Source organism: Dromiciops gliroides, chromosome 2, assembly GCF_019393635.1.
Source record: "Dromiciops gliroides isolate mDroGli1 chromosome 2, mDroGli1.pri, whole genome shotgun sequence".
NCBI lineage: Eukaryota > Metazoa > Chordata > Mammalia > Microbiotheria > Microbiotheriidae > Dromiciops > Dromiciops gliroides.
In genome coordinates this window covers 80095087-80115984 of record NC_057862.1, presented here as the reverse complement: position 1 = coordinate 80115984, position 20898 = coordinate 80095087, and the positions used below count along the sequence as shown (strand labels likewise).

At 39.6% G+C, this 20898-nt stretch overlaps 2 protein-coding genes across 4 annotated transcripts in view; one reads left to right on the top strand and one right to left on the bottom strand.

Moving 5' to 3' along the window:
* The window catches only part of LOC122741142 (protein FRA10AC1), a 113919-nt gene extending 101069 nt beyond the window's left edge, over positions 1–12850 (bottom strand). The window contains exon 1 of the mRNA XM_043984277.1: positions 12750–12850. Within this exon, the coding sequence (XP_043840212.1) occupies positions 12750–12839 (90 nt within the window). The 5' untranslated portion in view covers positions 12840–12850. The remainder of the gene's footprint in view (positions 1–12749) is intronic.
* Positions 12838–20898, top strand: part of LGI1 (leucine rich glioma inactivated 1) — a 51923-nt gene continuing 43862 nt past the window's right edge. The window contains exons 1-2 of one of the 3 annotated variants that reach the window (XM_043984274.1): positions 12838–13274; positions 13651–13722. In XM_043984274.1, coding sequence (XP_043840209.1) covers positions 13051–13274; positions 13651–13722 — 296 coding nt within the window. In that variant the 5' untranslated portion in view covers positions 12838–13050. The remainder of the gene's footprint in view (positions 13275–13650; positions 13723–20898) is intronic. The other 2 variants (XM_043984276.1, XM_043984275.1) reach the window with 2 other exon arrangements.

Sequence of the window (20898 nt, the reverse complement as noted above, 5' to 3'; positions counted from 1 at the left end):
GATAGGTGGCGTGGTAGATAAAGCAATAGCCCTGGATTCAGGAGGACCTGAGTTCAAATGCGGCCTCAGATACTTGATACTTACTAGCTGTGCGACCCTAGGCAAGTCACTTAACCCTCATTGCCCTGCCTCCCCCCCCCAAAAAAAAACTATAAAAAAAGACACTACTAGGCAACTAGATGGTACAGTCGATAGAGAGCTGGGCCTTGAGTCAGGAAGGCCTCCATTTAAATCTAACCCCTGTCAACTTAATGGCTATTTGCCTCAGTTTCCCCATTTGTAAAATGGGGATAATAATAGCAGCTACTTCCCCGATTGTTGAGGATCAAATGAGATATTATTTGTAAAGCATTTAATTGCTAACTATTATTATTGTTGTTCTCAGTGTTTCCATTATTTCATAATATTATCCTATAGATAGACAAAATGGGAAGAAGAGTCCAGAGAACAAGGTCAGAGCTTCAACCCTGCCATTTTAAAAAGCTCTATGATCTTAAGGGACTCACTCACTTCATCTCCTGGAGCTTCAGTTTCCCTCATCTATAAAATGGTAATCATTGTATCTACCCTGTCTGCCTCACAGAATTGTTGTGAGGATCAAATGATATAATGGAAATGAGAGCATGTTGTAAACCAGAGTGGTGGGTAAATAGAAGGCCCTAACTATTTTGTTTTCACCTTGGGTGCGTTTCAATGAAATCAGCCTGAGAACTGCTTGTTTCTAAGGGATAAAGCACTAAGGATGGGGGGAGGGGGCAGGGGGGAGGGGGGGTGAACCAGGTCTGGAGGAGGTGAGGCCCTGGGGGCGGGGGGCACAGGACAGTGGGGATGCAGGGAGACTGCAGACATCTGCCCCTGACCTAGAAACCTTTGGCATCATCATAATCAGAGCAGTCCCAGTGACGCAGGGAGCCACATGGGTGTTTTGCTCCCTGCAGGCCTGTTTGCTGTGCCTTTGGGAGGACCTTCCATCTCCCACCTCCAGTCTTTGCACTGGCTATTCTCCAGGCCCTCCTTTCTCCCTTCCCTCTCCTGGCTTCCTACAAGACTCAGGTCAAATCTCACCTTCTGCCCGAAGTGTTTCCCGGTACCTTCTCTTGCTAGAGTCCTCCCTCCGAGATTACTTTTCATTTAGGGAAAATAAAACTTGTATATACATAGTTATTTGCACGCTGTCTCCCCCCTTATAATGGGGGCTTCTTGTGGGCAAGGACCACATTTTTGCCCGTCTTTGTATCCCCAATGGCTACCACATAGCAAGCACTTAATACCTGTCAACTGTCTGAAATCTATCCATTAACTATAGAAAGGGCTGCTAGGTGGCGCCATAGTGCATAGAACACCAGGCCTGGAGTTAGGAAGACTCATATTCCTGAGTTCAAATTTGACTTCAAGACACTTACTAGCTGTGTGACCCTGGGCAAGTCACTTAACCCTATTTGCCTCAGTTTCCTCCTCTGTAAAAAGAGCTGGAGAAGGCACTGGCAAACCACTCCAGTACTTTTGCCAAAAAAAATCCTAAAACGGGGTCACAGAGAATTGGGCACAACTGAAACGACAGAACTACAAAAGCTATAGAAAGGCTAGGTACAAAGCTAATGCTGTGATTGCAAATATCTCTTTATGCTGAATAGTTGAAATGATGTTTTATGGAGAAGATTTGGGGATCACAGTCTCCTATTTTTGTATTATAACTTAGGGATTCCTTAAGGGAACATTTCTACAGGAAATAGCAAATTTATCTCATTTATCACAGTACAGCAGGACGTATGTCGAATTTGGAGTTAAAGGACCTCAGTTCAATCTGGTTCTGCCCTTACCACCTATGTGACCCATGGGCAAGTCTCTTCTCCTTCCTTATCTGTAAACTAAGGGGACTTTTCAGTTCTAAACCTATGGTTTTATTCACACACACACACACACACACACACACACACACACACACACACACACAAATTTGAAAATGCTGGTGGGTGACTTCTGCACAAGATTTTCCTTTTCCTGGAGGTGAAATCACCAAGATTCTTGCCAGAGAAAAATCATCCTGTTTATCCTGGACTCAGCATGGACAGCCTTCAGCTGCCTTTAGCTAATGGGTTATTGATTAATGCCCACAAATTTCCTAAAGATGTTCCTAATGTGTCCTTGCAGGGTTTTCCCGATATGAAGTGACCCTTTGCCCCTTTATTTGCTCTCCTCTTTCCTAGCTTAGAAGCAACAGCACCATGTAATTGGCAGCCAATAGTGGTGGGTAAGCCTAAGAATAAGGAAGTCCTGGGTTCAGGTCCTACCAGGGACACACTTTGGCAGAGCGACTATGTGGGCAAGTTACCTCTCAGTGCCCCCCAGACAACTATCAAAGGGTATAAATTGTAGATAAATTGAAGGAAGATCTGCATTGGTGGAGTTTCTACAACCGGGAGTTCCCTCCACTGATGAAATCAAAGGTCCAGGTCAAAAACAAACTGACTACCACACCATCACCACAATAAGGATCATTAGAAAGAAAGAACACTGGAAGTGGCCAGGAGTCAGGATGTCTGGTTTCTGCTCCTGATTCTGCTAATTGTATGTCATTGGGTAAGTCACTTCCTTCTCTGGGCTTTACTTTCTCTTTTTGGCTGAAGAAGAGTCTAGGGCTTTCTTGGTCCCTTCAATCAACTAGTCCACCTTTCTTTTTCTCCTTTCTCCTTGTTCTACAATGAAGCGCAAACTCTTCTTTCAACCAACCACTATCTTCAAGCACATTTGCAGTTATGTGGCCAGGACTAAGGGAAGAGGGGTAGGGAGCTATTCCTTGTCACTTACCTGCTAGACTCTCTAACTTTTCTTTCTCACTCCGACCCACATCTCTTTTAGGGGTTGGTGATGATTTGACAGGTTCCCTTTGCCCTCAAACATAAATGCTCCCTTTGACCTCAAATATTTCCCCTACTGGCCAATGCCTGCAATTCTACAATTGGAGTTTCATTCTTTTGGTTTCATTGCTCCTCTATTGAAAAAATAATTTAGAAGCTAAAATAATCTGGAGTTTCCTGTCATCAATTAACACCTTTGTGTGAATTATCTCTTTAGCAATCTTAGCAAGAGGTTCCCTACCAGCCACCTAATTTAACCCCATCACTTTTCAGGACAAGAAACTATAGGCAACAGAGGTTGTGACTTTCCTAGATTCACAGAATGAGTTACCAAAGTCAGCACAAGAACCCAGATCTCTGGATTCCAATGAGGTTGTGACTTGACAAAGGTCACAGAAGTGGTAAGTGCCAGAGCTGAAATTAGAACCCAGATCCTCTGATGACAAACTAGGAAGTCCCACATTGTTCTCCTGAGTCACCAGAAATTTGGGGAAGGGGGGGGGGAAGGGGAGGAAAGTCCCAAAGGGTTTCTTTCATAGCATCATTTTGCCTGGGGCCAGCCTGGGGTGTCCACAATACCTAGATTACACAAGGACCCAATGCCATTGCACACTCATTCTGTACTCCTAAAAAAGGGACAATGAGTCTTTCTGGTTTTTTGTGTTGTTGTTTTTTGTTGTTTTTTTTTTTTTTTTTGCGGGGTAATGGGGGTTAAGTGACTTGCCCAGGGTCACACAGCTAGTAAGTGTAAAGTGTCTGAGGCCAGATTTGAACTCAGGTACTCCCGAATCCACTGCGCCACCTAGCCGCCCCCTCTTTCTGTTTTTTAAATGAATTTGGACCTTCCTTTACCTGCCTCCCAGAAATAGAACCTAAGAGAGTAGAATTACTTCCATCTCTTCCAGTTTCCTATAAATCCTCAGGGAATAGCCTGAGGTCAAGAGTTGTCCAGCCTGAGGGCCACTGCACACATACTGTAAGCAGGATGATTATGTTTCAATTTAGCCTTGAAGATACATATTAATGGGGGAGGGGGCAGAGCCAAGATGGCAGAGGAAAGGCAGTGACTTCCCTGACCTCTCCCCAAACCCCTCCAAATACCTTCAAATAATGCCATAGGACAATTGTTGGAGCAGCAGAACTCCAAAAAGGACAGGCTGAAATAAATTTCCAGCCAAAGACAACTTAGAGGGTCAGCAGGAAAGGTCTGTTGTACCAGGTGAAAGTGGAGGGTTCTGAGCAGACCCAGTCCCAGCCCGAGAAGATACATATTAGCATTTTAACTTTCCATATTCTCTTAACTAACTCCCTCTGCCCTCTGCAAGGCCATATTAGCTGCATCATGGTTCCTCAGCAGTGGAACAGCCATTCTCTGGAATACATCCTATTATTCTTTTCTTCTTCTTCTTTTTTTTTTTTTTTTGCAGGCAATAGGGGGTTAAGTGACTTGCCCAGGGTCACACAGCTAGTAAGTGTCAAGTGTCTGAGGCCGGATTTGAACTCAGGTACTCCTGAATCCAGGGCCAGTGCTTTAACCACTGCGCCATCTAGCTGCCCCCCCTATTACTCTTTACAGCCCATTTACCTCCTTAAATTTTGCTCATTCCCTAAGCCAGGCTTCTATTTAAATCAGCTGGTATCTTCTGTCTGCACAAGTGCAGTCCTCCTGGAGTGCCTCTGAACTGAGCATGGCTTTTTTGGGAGCACGTCTGAATCGGTCCTTCCTAATATCCTATAAACCCCATCTCCATCCTGCTCTCTCCTGCCACAGGACCAATAGCATCCTGCCAGATGCTCCTCTGCCCCCATCGCCAGTAAGCAGGATCCATGTACTAGGATCCAGGGGGATGAGGTCAGGCACTTTCTGACCTGGAAAAAAAATGAATGTGAGAGAGGAATCAGAAGAAGAGGTAAAGAAGAGGACAGAAGAGGAGGGAAGATAAAGGAAGTAAGGAGAAACAGAGGATAAAAGGAGAGAGAAAGGAGGAACCGAGCACAGGAACATCTGAAAAATGAGGGCCAGCTCTGAGACAGCAGCTTTGAACTATTCTGAGGCAGTTCATGAATGGCGTTTGTAGACATTTCTCTCTGAAAATGAAACTTCTTGAAGAACCTTGGGGGTTGAGAGGCTTGGTCTGTGCAGAGCTCTAATCACATTGGGGTGACACTTAGAGATCCTGCCCCATTTTATATGTAGACTACAAAGCATGGGAACTGCCCTACTTGCAAGATTCAACATTTCCCCTTTCAGACCACAGTTTCTTGTCTGTCCGCCTCTTCCAGTGCTCTGCTAGTCCAGACCCTGCTATTGATCTTGAATTTGGTAGTGGGCTATAGCCTCAAAGGTGGAAAACTTGAGAGACCAACGCACTGCCACATAGGTATCTCCTCTTTAACATAACCAAGGAGTGGCCATCCAGCCTTTATTTGAAAACCTCAAGTAAGAAGTCATCTGAAAACTCCTATGGCAGCCTACTTCATTTGGGGGAGGCTCTAGTTATTAATAGATGTTTCTTTAAACAAGTCTATACTTTCAGCTTTTGCCCACTGCCCCTAGTCCTTCCCTGTGAGGCCAAGCAGAATAAGTCTCATTCCTCTTCTTTGTGATAAGCCTTCAAATACTGAAAGACAGCTATTACTTTGCTCAGTCCTTATTGAGCAAGATGATACAAGAGGAATTTAAGTCATAGAACTGACATCTCATCTTCACTGAGTTCCCATCAAATTAATCGTCTGAGGTTTATGAGGGGGTGAAATTTGCAAAATTGGAGTCTGTGTATTGAATAATGCCACATAATTCTCATAATGAATATGCCACATTGCTTTGATGGGCCTGAGTTAAAATCTGACCTCAGACATTTAGTAGCTGTGTGACCCTGGGCAGGTCACTTAAATCTCTGTCTCGGTTTCCTCACCTATAAAATGGGAATAATAATAGCATCTACTTTGCAGGATTATTGTAAGGATCAAATGAGATGTATTGGTAAAAAGCTCTTAGCACAGTACTGGACCCATAGTAAGCACTATATAAATGCTTATTCCCTTCCTACCCCCTCTCCTTTCATGGATAAGACTCCTTAATTATAGCAGATTTCTATGCTACTCTATATAAAGTAACCCCATGGTGTGTGTATTGTGAGATCCTAAGCAGGTAAGAGCAAACACCAAATTCAGCAACCCCTTAGCCTGCTACTAGCATGTTATTTTATTAATTCTTTCACCAGGTTCAAAAGCAATCAAAGGGTATGTTGTGGTATTTTCTCACAAATTTCTAAAAATGCAAACACTCTCATTAATTATTTAGCCTTGAGCCTCCACCCTAGTTTATAAAAACTGGTGAAACCTTTTTTTTTTTTCTATAAGCATTTTATTTTCTCTCTGTCTCAAATTCCGGTCTCAGAGCCATAGACAAATGTCAGTGTTGCTGGCCATATGATTTATTAACAATAACAAAAAAAAACAAAACAAGAAAACTAAAGAAACAAAAACAAAGACATGTGCTGTGTATGTGCTGTGAGAAAGGTCCCATTCTGAGGCATTTCACACCAATTTCTGTAGCTGCTGACTCCTCCAAAACACTGAAGCCACAGTCCAAACATTCAGTTCTCTCAGGATAGTAGCAGAAGGCTCTCAGGAATTCTCCTCAGAACATCTTCTCCATAGAATACCTTATCCACAGAACAAGAATTAAATTCAGTGCTCTCAAAATGTCTCTCCAAGATGGCATGTAACTCTCCAGATCTCTCACATACTCATTTTTTTCATGACAGTTAACTCTGATTTCTCACAGATCACACCCACCCACCCACCCATACATACATATCGCATGCATACACACACATATACACACATGTGTACACAACACACATATAACGCGAACATGTTAAATATACATGTGTACATGTACACACAAACATATAACACATTGCCTTGTGCATATATACACATGTATTTCTAGAGTTGTAGACAACACGTGTACACATGCATGTATGCATATATAAAATCTTGGAGACCGACAACTCACTGTTATCTTGGAAAGTGTCTGTATGAAGTAAGGTACTGAGAGGACTGGGTGATTTTTTTTCCCTAAGAAGACTTGGAGAGTTAATTGTCCAGGGCAGCTAGGTGGTGCAATGGATAAAGCACTGCCCCGGATTCAGGAGTACCTGAGTTCAAATCCGACCTCAGACACTTGACACTTACTAGCTGTGTGACCCTGGGCAAGTCACTTAACCCCCATTGCCCTGCAAAAAAAAAGAGTTAATTGTCATAAAGAAAAAAATCCAGAAGACACTGTTAACTATCATGAAAGGATATGTGTGTATATATTATTCATATATATTCTTAGAATAGATATATGTTCTTAGATTATATATAAAAGAAGAATAACAGGAGGCAGCTAGGTGATGCAGTGGATAAAGCACTGGCCCTGGATTCAGGAGGACCTAAATTCAAATCATGTCTCAGACACTTGACACTTACTAGCTGTGTGACCCTAGGCAAGTCACTTAACCTTCACTGCCCTGCAAAACAAAACAAAAAAAGAAAACAAAAGAATAATATAAACACATATAAGCATGCAAACCTATGCTTATATGTAGATGCATTTACCAAACCTCAGTAGTTCCCCTGAGTTCCAGGCTCATATTTCCAACAGTCAATTGGCCAGCTTCACCAAGATACTGTGGTCTCTCAACCTAGATTCATCTTCTCCATAGAACCCACTTCTCTGACTAACTAGCCTATTTTGATGATGGTACCAACATGTTCCCATCTATCCAGGCTTGAAGTTCCAACTTCATCTTCAATTTTCCCCTGTCTCTCACCCTACCACTTCTAAGTACCAAGTTCTATTGATTCTATGCCCACAGTAGTTTCCACATTTGACCCCCCTCATTCATGCTTATTCTAGCACAGCTTATCCCATATATTAAACTGTATACTCTTTAAACAGGGGCTATTTCAGTTTGGCCTTTATAGTCTCAGTGCCTATGATATTAGTGACTTGAAATTCATGTAGTGTTTTAAATTGTTCATAGCTCTTTAAAAACCTTAATCTCATTTGAATGTCCCAACAATCCTCTAAAGTAATTTTATTTACTATTTTTATGCTCCCTTTACAGATGAGAAAAATAAAGGACAAAGAGATTTTTTGACTTGCCCACAGTTCTAAAGCTAGCAAGCTTCAGAGTTCAGATTTAAATCCAGGTCTTCCTGATTTCAACTCTAGAACTCTACCCATTATTCTCTGCTGGTTAACACTTGCCTAGTCTGTGCTTAGTACAGAGTACACAAATAATAGTTATTTATTGAATAGAATTAAATTGAATATGGACATGAGACACATATAAAATTTAAAACAATATCCATAAATCTCGTAGAGATCCAAAAACCCATAAAGTATTTTGAAGGATTTAAGGAAGAAAATATTTACCATTAGGTAATTCAGAAAGGTTTCATGGAAAAGGTGGTATTTTAGGCAGGCCTTAAATTATGGACAGGATTTTACTAGTTGGAAATTGTAGAGGGCCCCTCACTCAGATACAGATAATGGTATACACATATGTTCAGAGGCATGAGAGTGTAAATTCAGAGGACAGTGAATAATTTGATTATAATATAGAGTATATAGGGCTCCACCTTCTCATCTTTTATATATTTTAAAATATGTACCTCCACCAATCTTTAATTCTTTTTACACCAGAATTCTCATCCAGCTGATAAGGACTACCAGTAGATCTTAAACTGATAGTTATCAAACTAACACACCCCTTCAGTGACATACTCTCTCTCTCTCTCTCTCTGACATGACCCCATGCCCATCTCAGGTCCCTTTATGGCTCTTCTCTCTCATACATTTTCCATAATATGCATATGGGAACTTGAGAAGAGAGAGGGTCACAACTAGTAGTACTTTCCACTCTCCCACTGTTATTCAGTTGTGAGACTCTTCTCCCCCATTCCTCCCCACCCATCACATTATAGTTATTTTATAGAGAAGTTAAACTGTTATAAGATATCCACCATAAACAGAAAGCCTGAAAATACCAGAAACAACCTCAGGCAGCAAAGAATTAATCTTCTTGCCAAGTGAAGAAATGAGAGAGCCAAAGGCAACACTGGTTTAGAATACAAATTGACTTGCAAAACATTTTAGGGCAGGATTATGGAAGATTATGAACAGAATTAACCTCACAAAACAAGGAAAAACAAAGGAGGAGGAAATCAGTCTTACAAAAAGTTTGGCATGAGAGCTGATCCAGTGTATCCCAAGAAGACTTGGAAATGAAATTGGAAGGAAAATAACAAATAGCTGTAAAATGGAACAGATCTACCAGCATTTCCATAGCAATTTATTCTCATTATAGATGCAAAGGAACTGCTACATTTAGACTGGAATTCCTCAGAACCTTATGTACTACTTGAAGGAATGGAAATAGCCCTCAACAGAATAAAATTAGGAAGCACAACTTGCCCCAACAGAAAAATCTGTACTGAAAGTGACACGTAGCCTGTAGGGATCAACCCTCAAGATACTTCAAAGAGGGAAAGATTTGAAAGGAACAGAGAGAATGATAATATCAGTGACGTTTGATTCATATGCCTCTTCTCTTATCTCTATAAAATCTTTGAGAGACAGCAGAGATTGTGAATAGAGAACTGATCTCAGAGCCAGGAATACTTGGGTTACAGCCCTATCCCTGACACATTGGCTATGTGACATGGACAAGTCATGTAACCTGTCAGTGCCCTAGACAGTTCCCTAAAGCTAAAAATTGCCAAGAAGGTGCTGACATTAGTTGGTACAGGAAGTTCCTTACTTGGAGTTCTTTTCACCAATGAAGTCAAAGTTTAGTACTCATCCCTGTACCATCTTTATCCTTGTTGAAAGCAGAGAAACAGAATAGGCAGGGTTGGGCAAATCTCTGAAATACACCTTCAAGGTTTCTTAATACCATGGTATAGAGAAAAGAGGAAAGGGAACAAACATTTATAGATGCATATAGAGGATAAAATTTATATATTCTCATAAAAAATATATAATCCTACTATGTTCATGATTTTTTTTTTGTTTACATAAAAGCATTTGACTCAATAGAGGAAATACAGTTTCTTTTTTCTTTCTTTCCTTCCTTCCTTCCTTCCTTCCTTCCTTCCTTCCTTCCTTCCTTCCTTCCTTCCTTCCTTCCTTCCTTCCTTTCTTTCTTTTCTTTGTGGGGCAATGGGGGTTAAGTGACTTGCCCAGGGTCACAAAGCTAGTAAGTGTCAAATATCTGAGGCTGGATTTCAATTCAGGTCCTCCTGAATCCAGGGCTGGTGCTTTATCCACTGCGCCACCTAGCTGCCCCAGAAATACAGTTTCAAGAGGTTTTTCCAATGAGGTGTCTCCTATACATACATTAAGATTGTACAAGATTCCTTGACAGATGCCACCAAAGAGATAACTGTCTAGTAATCTCTTGGTTACCAGTATCAAATGAGGTATAAAACTTGGAAATAGAAGCTCACCAAAGGTTTTGCCATGATCATGGAGAACATCCTACACAAAATACAAGGGAAAGAGGGATTCCCTATCAGAAGGGATGTTTTCTGGATATTCCTGCTTGTACATGATCATCTGATTGCATTAAGCCCTTGAACATTAAAGGACATCCTCAATGAGATCCACAGCCACCTAAAACATGATTCATGCATGAATCCACCCATAGCCGTAAGGAAACCCAAGTGGAAGAGGAATACCTATTTCCTGGATTATGGGAAGACCATTGAGTTAGTCCATATAACTTGAATGGACACTGAAGACTATGAATGGAGTCCAGAATTGAAAAGAAGGAAAACAGCAGGCTGGATTGCATTTGAAAAATTATACCATCTTCTTTCTCAAGCTACTCCTTACAACTAAAATCTGTCTTTTGAAGACATATTTTCACGGTCAAGCCATATGGTTGAAAGACATGGAACAATCTCATCTTAGAGGAATCATAATTGCAGGTGTCCCAAAGAGCAATGGAAAGATGTGATGCATATAAATAGACTGATAGCAATATATTAACAACGATGGCTTGTACAAAAGTGGTAGAAAAGACATCAATGAGAAAGGAGAATTTGTGTAGTGAGATTGAGGGTTTGATCAATTTACTGTTGCACAATTACTGAATTTTTTTTTAACATGGCATTCATTGCCTAGATCCTCTCTGGAGGACTCTTGGAAAGCCTTGGACAGGATGGGAAGTTCCATATGGATTTTGAACTATACCAGTGGAGGAAGTAGCAATATTGATGAGATCATAAATACATAGATGTTTCACTCTAAATATCAGACCTATCTTTTCTAGCAGGTGCTTCATCCTAGTCTGGAATTCTAGATTGCATAGAATTATAGAGTCATAGATTGAAGGGATTTCAAGAGACCATTTAATTCAACCTTTTCATTCCAGAGGTAAGTAAATTAAGGCAGAGAAAGGGGAAGGGACTTGCTCTTAGTTATTGGCAGAGCTGGATAGAACCTAGATCTCCAGACTTGCAGCCCCCTGCATATTCCACTTCCATAATAAATAATATTAACTCACATTTGTGAGAAGCAGTTCGGTTTAGTGTATGGAGACCTAAACTCAGGACGACCTGAATTTAAATCCCAACTATGTGACCACTGGCAAGTCATTTAACCCCATATGAGCCTCAGTTTACTCATTTGTAAAATGGGGATAATAAGAGAGGTAGTGGAAAGAACAATAGATTTTAGGTCAAAGAACCTAGGTTCAAATCCCACTTTTGCCAGTTGCTACTCACGTGACCTTGAGTAGGATATTTGACCTTCTTGAGCCTCAGTTTCCTCATTTATAAAATGAATGGGTTGAACTGAATGTCTCTTGAGGTCCCTTCCAGATCTAGATTTATATGTCTAGAACTATATTTAGTTCTCCTGCATTACCTACCACCTGTGTAGAGAGCTTTGCAAACATTTAAATGTCAATTATTATGGGTGCTTTATAATTCACTTTCCTAATATTCAGGATGGGGGTGGGGAGGGGAATGAGAGAAGAGGAACTCAACAGTACAGGGGCCTTACAGGGCAGTGAAGGAGACTGGCTGGGTGGAGCCCTAGTGTGTTCAAAATGCAACAACCCAGTAAGGTAGGTAAAAGGAAGTATCATTACCCCAGTTTTACAGATGAGGAAATGAAGGTTTTGACTCATGGTCACATAGAATTGGAGGCATAATTCGAACCCAAGTCTCATGGCTCAAAAACTGGTGCCTTTCCACTATACCCCACTGCTAAAAAAAAAAAAGTACTTTATTCATATAAAAAAGGCATTCTTCACTTCTACAACCTGATTTCTCAAATGATTCCTTTATATAGCAAGCTTCACTCATGCATTTAAAACAGGATTCGATTAACAAAAAAATCTGATTTACGGGGAACTTTTCAGGAAACACTCTGCTTGGGTAAAGTGAGACATATCTGTAATCTATCCAGTCTCACACACCCCTCCTCAGGAATAATATACACTCACCCCATGGTATTGATCAACAAACGTTTCTGATATTTATGATCATTATTCCCCTTGGGTTCATTTTTCTTTGGAGGAGAACTTGAACAAGGTAGAATAAAGGAAACATCAAAAGGCTCTCCAATAATGGGGAGAGTTTCGTCGAACTTCATTTTCCAGCGGGTGTCAGCTTTAAATAGAGCTTCACTTCTGAGTTTGCTTGCCATGGGGAAAGAAAATTCCCCAAGGTTTCTTCCGAGATTGCAGCGAGATCTAGTGCAGGATGACTGCTCCCACCCACCCACCCACCCACCCACTAATAAGCCATAATGCTGCTCTATTTTTGGTAACAATTAAAGGGCCTCCCTGTGAAAGCAGAAAGCTGTTTATTTTCTCTTACATCACTTTGCCCTCCAATGCTGTGTGGGGCTCGGTGTTGTCGCTGTGATGCAAGTCTGTTTTCTCTTCCAGCCAGTTGGATTCTCCCCATCTTAGAGCACCTCACAGGTCTCTCCCTCGGAGCTGTACACTGCCTGAGTGAGGAGCAGCTCACGAATCAGCTGCAGGTCCCTGTTTTCAAAAACAGGCACAGAGGCAAAGAGAAAAGGGTGGACGGATTCTGGACTTGGCCTGAGAGCAAGACAATCACCCTCTGAATCCAGAAGCGTTCTGTTCATGTTTGGGGAGATTTTTTCAACTGGATGGAACCAGAAAAGATCAAAAGGATGGAAAGTGTCAGCAGTGCCAGCGTCCCCTTGAAAAGAATTGCTTATTTCCTATGCTTTTTATCTGTGCTTTTGCTGACTGAAGGGAAGAAACCTACGAAGCCAAAATGTCCTGCCTTGTGTACTTGCACCAAAGATAATGCTTTATGTGAAAATGCCAGATCTATTCCACGCAGCGTTCCTCCTGATGTTATCTCACTGTAAGGCCCGTAAGCATTTTGTTCTTTCATTTATGTTATTTTTATATTAAAAAAAAATCTCTAAACCAGTGCATTTGGTATTTTGTACATACCGACAGAAGGATGATCTGAGGAGGAAAATTCCTCCTGCATGCCAAGCCTTCTGATAGTGTTACAGTCCGGCTGCATTTTAAAATCCTGATTCTTCTCCTCTCCTAGCTGATCTTAAAACCCGCTTTAGATTATTCTGTTCATTGTTATGAGAAACCTGTAGCGAATTCTTGCCTGTGACTTCATCTGGAAAGGAACAGTATTGTGTCACATAAAATAGTCTTTCATATAGTGACTGTTATGCTAAACTAGATTAACATAAGCTTCTTTTTTCTTTTTCTTTCAGATCCTTTGTGAGATCTGGTTTTACTGAAATCTTAGAAGGGAGTTTTATACTCACACCATCTCTGCAGCTTCTGTGAGAAATATTTATATCATGATTATTTATTATATCTTATTGATTACTTGTCCCTAAAAAGCTGAGTATTAGTTTTAGGAGAGGCATGGATGTGTTTTATAATATGTAGATATGTAGATATATATATATATATACATATGTATGTGTGTGCATATATACACTTAATTAGACAAAATAAGAAAGATATGGATTTTATCATCTCCCACTGGAAAGAGAATGGACAGCCCAGCTGGGGTGATGGCATGTTTGTTAACCTGTTCCACAGGGGACTTGAATGGCAATTGCTGAAGTTCGTTGACCATTACAACATTTCTTCCAATATCACCCCACTATTTCCCCTTCATTTTGGGCTTTGAGACTTTGGTGAATCTGCCCTTTCGGCTTGAATTAGTCAATACAGGCCCAATCATGACAACATATGTACTCAAGATGTTGACTCTCAGGAAAATTAAGCACGCAGTTGCTATGAGGGTGAAAAAAAACAAATTTTTACCATTCTCTGTATGGGTAATTAAAGATATCCTTAAGAATTTTCAACTGACAGATTTTGGTTTTATTTTTTGCTCATTAGCTAATCTTTAGCAATTTAAAGGAGTAGCTGCATGTTTTGAGTTGGCCACCAGGGACCAACATATTCAGGTCTATGCCTGAGAATATTTTTAAAAAATAACATTTGACCAAGAAATCAGCTCTCTGTGGTAGCTATTCAGCTGGTTATTTATTCTAAATTTTAACATTTGGGAGGGAACTTGCATTATTGAGCCTACCCTCTCTATAATTCACATTTAAAACGATGCTCAGGGTTGGTCTATACAGAACAAAGTGGAAATATTATAATCATATAACTCTTTTGATAATTTAGATAGCCTAACTGGATAATGAAGGGTCCAAAAGGGATGCTTTTGGCCTGAAGACATTGATTGGTTTGGATGCCTAAGGTTTTTAGATGCCTATCTGCACAGGGCCATGCAACCAGTATAAAAGGTAATTTAACCAACCCATCACTTTGTCTATAAGATATCAAAAAGCTGGCTTGACTGAGATTTTCACCCCAGTCTTTAAATTGGCCAGTTATTTTGATGTTGTATAGATATCTTAGCTAATGACCATAACTGGCTAAAAATAATGTCCTTCAGTGATGACAAATTTACTTGACACAGAATCTTAGAGTTGGAAGGTCATCTGGTGTCACCTCCCATCCAATGAAAAGAATGTCTTCTATAGGGAAAATGATAGATTTTTTTTCTAATGTTTCTGGTTACTCTTTTGCCCCGGAAGCTCTTAGTGAGGGGAGTGGAAATGTTTTTTTAAAATACTATTTTATGGCTCTAAAAGTCCCTAATGAAGACTGTTAATCAAGTGGTAAAGTTCAAAATAGAAGTGTCAACACAAGTCCAACCTTCTCTTTTCCTGACCCTTGATGGATATTAGCTGTGACACAGACAGCTGAAATTGATCAAATAAACCAATTACTCAATCTCTACTCCATTTCTTCCTGTGTAGACCTAGCCTTGGAAGGCACAGATGTGGTAGAACATTATGGAAATAGTTACTGTGGCTGCTCAGATAATGCAATTACACTTATTTAGAATCACAGGGGGAAGCCAAGTGACTTGTTTTTAAATAGCCTACTTGGAGAATGTGCCATGCTTCAGTGTTCCATGCTCTGAGTTCCTATGGAACATTCCAGCCCTTATTTCTAAAAGCAGTTCAGATTTCAGAAACAACAAAAGGACAAGTAACTCTTGTTCTATGCCCTTAGCTAACTCGTGCTGACATGCATCAAAATGGTAGATTGGTACCAGAGCTGATTCTCTATGACCTTGCAAAGTAGGTGAAGTTTATTCTTGATCCAGCATCCTTTTCTTCTCCCCCCCCCACTTTGTCTCCCCTTGCCATGTGCCACATTAAATATCAATTCCTTCTTATTCTCTCCCTGTTATCAAATTCTGATTTCAGGCAAGTATCTGATCAACTCATGTGCACTAAGGTGTTAATAAATGATAAGATTCAAAGTGGTGTTCCTCCCAGAGATATTTGTACTTTAATGGAGAAAAAGCCATAAGCCCCAAAAAAATGCTAAGGGTACACTTTCAGCCATCAGAAAATTGAAGAGAAAGGCATTAAGTTGGGGGGAAGGGGTGCAGAAAAACTTTCTGGAACCTTGAAAGCACACTAGCAGGACAGTTTCTACTGCCTCTATCTGTAAGACTGGAACTGATGGGTACACACATGTGCCAAGGTTCTAGCAATGTTTGGCTATGTCAGCAAGGTGAGAGGTGTAAGATACACCAACTATTACCTATGCTTTGTAATTAATTCGGGGAAAAGCTGTTAAATTGTTAGCATAGGTTACAGAACAAATTAGGTTGTATGTCATATCCTGTGAATAGACATATGTCAGCATTAAATCACTTTGTTGAGATGCAGAGGCAATTCATTGCTCTCTGTTGTGCTACGGGGGAGAGAAGGAAAGAAACAAACTATTTCTATCACCTCTTACAGCAATCTGACATTTTTTTAAATTGTGGAACCAAATGCTTTTGCAGACTTGCTGGTATTTCTGAGTATAGAAGTCAAGATGGAAGATACTTTTTAAAATGTCAGGCTGGGGTACCAAGGGAAACAGGCACAGTTCCTCCTTAAGTTCCAGGCAATGTGTGGAGAAAGAATCATGTGAGACTGAGGCTGCCAGTTTGTTTTGAAGAACAAAAAAAATCCACACTCTTGGAGAAGGAGAAAGGAAAAATCTGCCAATGGGAATAATAGAACGATCAAACAGAAAATTAAACAGATTGGTTGTGCAAGAATTCTTCAAAGTAATATCTCCAAGTAAGATTGTAGTTAACAAGATTTGCTAAAGCAAATTCATCTCTCTATATTCATGTTTTTTATGAAAGTCAATGATGAAACATAATCATTGAGAACATGTTCTCCCTCTAAGCTTAGCGGGTAAGAAGGAGATTTCATGAGTGAACACAATTTAGAGCACTGTAGTTTTTTGTGGTAATATGGCCCCTTTCCCTCTTGGATACAGGCTGGTTTTTTTTCTTCTTCTTTGAAATTCCCTAAAGGGAGGGACTAGTAGCTGGAACTTAACTCTAATTTGTAGAGAGCGATATGTGACCAAATCACCATTAGTTTGTGAGATGTTTTAATGCACTTTAAAGGCTTCTAGCTCCTAGGAGAATTCTCTAAGTACAGAGTGCATCTCGGGTTAGGATGTAGTATCAGGCTTCAGAAACTAGATATAAAAGGAGGTGATGTGAATAAGCAAAACTCCTATGTATTCCACTGAGATTCTGGCTGCGTAAGAGCTGCAAAATTGGTCCCCATAGAAAAGCTAGAAATACTTGTGGCTTTGATATTTTCTTGAATCTACAAATGAACCAACAAATTGGCAAAGATAAATAAACAATCCCAAACTAGATGACAAACAAAAATATGAACTTCAGAAATAATTATCAGCTTCCTAAGTTGTTTTTTAAAAAAATGAATAGGGTTCCCATTTATCCCTACCCATGCTTACTACTCACACATCTCTCCCCTTTCTAGCCCATTTCCATTTATTCCTTTTTCATCCGGTATCATTCCCCTAAAACAAAAACTCCCCAATGGAACAAAACTACACTCGTTAAATAGATAAAATCATACAAATTAGGGAACTAGAAGATACTTCAGTAGCCATTTGGTTCAATCCATATACCAAAGGAATCCCCACTCTAACATACCCAACAGATGGTTGTCCAACTTGTACCTGCAGACCTCCAAGGAAGGAAACCTGCTATTCTCAGAGGTCCCCCATATTGCTTTTGGGTAGCTCCAATAATTTAAGATGTTTTTCCTCTACCAAGCTTCATTTTGCTTCTCCCTCATCTACATGAAAGACCTTCAAATGCTTGAAGACAGATAGCTTTTGTGTCTCCTGCTGAGTCTTCTCTTCTTCAGGTTAAACATGCCCAGATCCTGCAAGTGATTCTCGTTTGTGATGGACTTAAGACCCTTAACCATACTAGTTTGCCTCCTCTGGACACCCTCTAGTTTATCAATGTCCTTTTTAAACTGTGGTGCCCAGAATTGAACACAAAATTCCAGATGAGGTCTGAGCAGAGAAGAAGCTCTCTATTTCTCAAAATTAGGCCCCTATTAATGAAACTCAAGATCATATTAACTTTTTTTTTTTGGCTGTTTCATCAACTTGCTGGTTCATATTGAGCTTGCAGTCTGCTAACAAACCCCAAACCCTTTGTCTACTAAACCTCTTTTCCAAAACAACTGCTAGCAATCTATGTCTCTCCCATGTTATATTGATGACATTGATTCTTTGTATCCAAGTGTAAAACTTTACATTTATCTAAAGTGAATTTAATTTTATTAGATTCAGTCAGAAGTTCTAGCTTGTTGATATGCTTTTTGGATTATGAGTGTCATCTAGATATTAGTTATCTCTCCTAGCAGCATTCTTAGGGGGAGAAACATAGCAAATATATGCAAGAGTAGGAATTCATTTTTTTTGTCTTTTTCTGCATGATCCCATCATCCACTAAAGGTCTATTCCATTGTCACTGTGGCATGGAGATGACCCTAGTTTAGTTATTATAGGCTATATCAACAGTTTCCTACCAAAGTGGAAAATCTTCAAGTATATACCAGCTGTAGACTGGGTATCTATTGTCTGAGGACCAGCCTAAATTTGGAAAGGTTTAATATCAGAGGTTAGCTGCTAGTAAAGTGTTTAGTTGGGTTTTTTTTTCATAGCACCAACTCAGGTAAACCAGATGCTCCCCAGGTGGAGTGAGATTTTAAGCTTCACTGGTACAAGTAATGCTTAGTACTCCAGTGAAGTACTCTCCAATGAGATCGATGATCTCATTAAGGTAGGTGTTTTCTTCAATGACGCAGCTCACAACCTATTCATGCTTTCCCATTCCATGTGTCTGGCATCCATATACTCTCCTAAGTTCTCCAGAGGAAGTCTATCCAAAGTGGTGGGACCATTTCATGTGTTCTCTTGACTGGACAGTCCATTGGTTGTCATTCACTCTTGCCACATGTATGGCCCATCACACATTTATTTATACCATTCTTTATACCACTTTTTCTGCCTAATTCCTGGTTTGAAACATGTTGAAGTCTGATTATGTCCACTTTACACTCAAATCCCAATTCTTTGGTATCTGAAATGTTCCATGACTCGCAGCCATAATGATATTTTTTAAATGGCTCGGTGTTTCAAGAAGAAGCTTGGAGTCCTTAAAAGAACTGTGCAATTTCTCAAGGTAATTTCCCACTCTCTCCCTCCTGTTCAATTCTGAACCTAGCTCATGCCCTTTTGCAAACTCTTTATGAGAAATAGAGACAGAGACAGAGAGATACCAGTGGGTAAGTTCTGTAGGTTGTCGATTGAACTGAATAGCATAATCTACACAATCCACTCGGTTTTTTCTGTGCAGATAGTAAAGCCAAACTCTTTTGAATAATAATGGATGTCATTTAGGAGGCTACACAATGTTTTGGGCCTTGATGCAAACAATACAATGTTACTGGCAAACAAAAGTACTATGAGGACCTCAACATCTACGTGATTTCACTCTTCAACTTGTACTATGCCCTAGATCTCCTCCATAACAGTGGCAAATGCCTCTGAAAAGCAGCCATTTTCCTATTTTTATGCTTTGCTTGATATTAATAGTCATAGGGTCATTGAACAAGGTTATCTGCTAAAAAAAAAAAGAATCTGCATAATTTTGACATGCATAGAGACACCTTATTGGAGGAAAGCCTTTAAGGGAGCATTTTGTAATCTTGAACCAAATGCTTTTTTATAGTTCAGAAACAAACACAGTGGAATCTTTTATTCTTTATACCTTTCATTCAATTGTGTATTGGTAAAAAATGTGTAATATTACTTGTGAAAGTCTACCAATTTTCTTGTAATATCTTCTTCATGAATATCTTCAATATGTGGGTAGATTATTCTCATTAAAGTTTAGTTTAGAAGAGAAAGTAGGTGCATAGGTTGGTTGTTTTAATGCTAGTTATGCTAGAATATAAGTCCAGTGCTAGGTCCAAGATTTTTTCCAAGTCCCTAATATTTTCTCTTCCTTCAGATATCTTAAAAATCAAGTCCGCAGTACTCTCAAAATTGTGTCACTTCCAGCACAGACTTGCTCTATATGTATTTGGTTTAGTCCAGTTGATTTATCCATCTTTGGTTTTTGAGGGGATTATTTTTATTTTGTCAAGATACACATCTGGGACAGGGGTGGCAGAGTCCAAATATGATGGTTCCACTATCCTGGATGTTAAAAAAAATTTACTATGAAAGTCTTTACAGATCTTTTCTAATTTTTGTCTGTTGTTTTCTTCTAAGTTTTACCCTTAAGTATCTTCAGAAAGACTTTGCTTAGTTGGTTACATATATAAACTTTCTTTAAATTTATTTTTTCCTATCATTATTTTATGAGGTAATCCTTCTTACAATCAGCTGAGGTCATTCATAGACTCTTCTGATCTTCATGTCATGACAATTGAGATTTATATCAGTTAAACTTCCATATGAAATCCTTATAATTGGTGTCAATAGTTTTTCCACTTTCCATATCCCATTTTCCAACATTAGCAATGTGTCTAAATAGTTCAGGTTTGAGTTATTTTTAATTGCATATGATACATTTTTCTTATTTTTGTTCTTCTGGGTTTTTATTATTAACTTTGACTTTTTTTTTCTCCAACAAATCAGTGGTCTGACTGTGCAAGACAGATCAATCAGTAATGACTCCCAGATCAATAATGACTCAATTCTTGCCTGGTAAAATATAAACAATTTTGTTTTTTGTGATGTTATTTGATGGTTGCCATAGTACCTCACAATTTTTGTCTCATTCATGATGTATAGGCCTGAGGCTTCTGTATGATCTATAAGCTATTGTCCTCTCTTCTTCATTGTTTATCAACTATGTTTTCAAAGATGCTTTTTGCCATTCTCACCTTTGCATGGAAGCTCTTGGGGACCAAGGTATATGTTCATTTACTAAATAGGGTTTTATCAAGTTCTTTGTAGAATTTCTCTGCCTCTTCATCCTCAGCAACAGATGCTGGTACATACATTGAAATTATTTTTTCAGATGCTATTTTTGCAAATATTTATTCTTAGCACCAGATTACAAGATGACC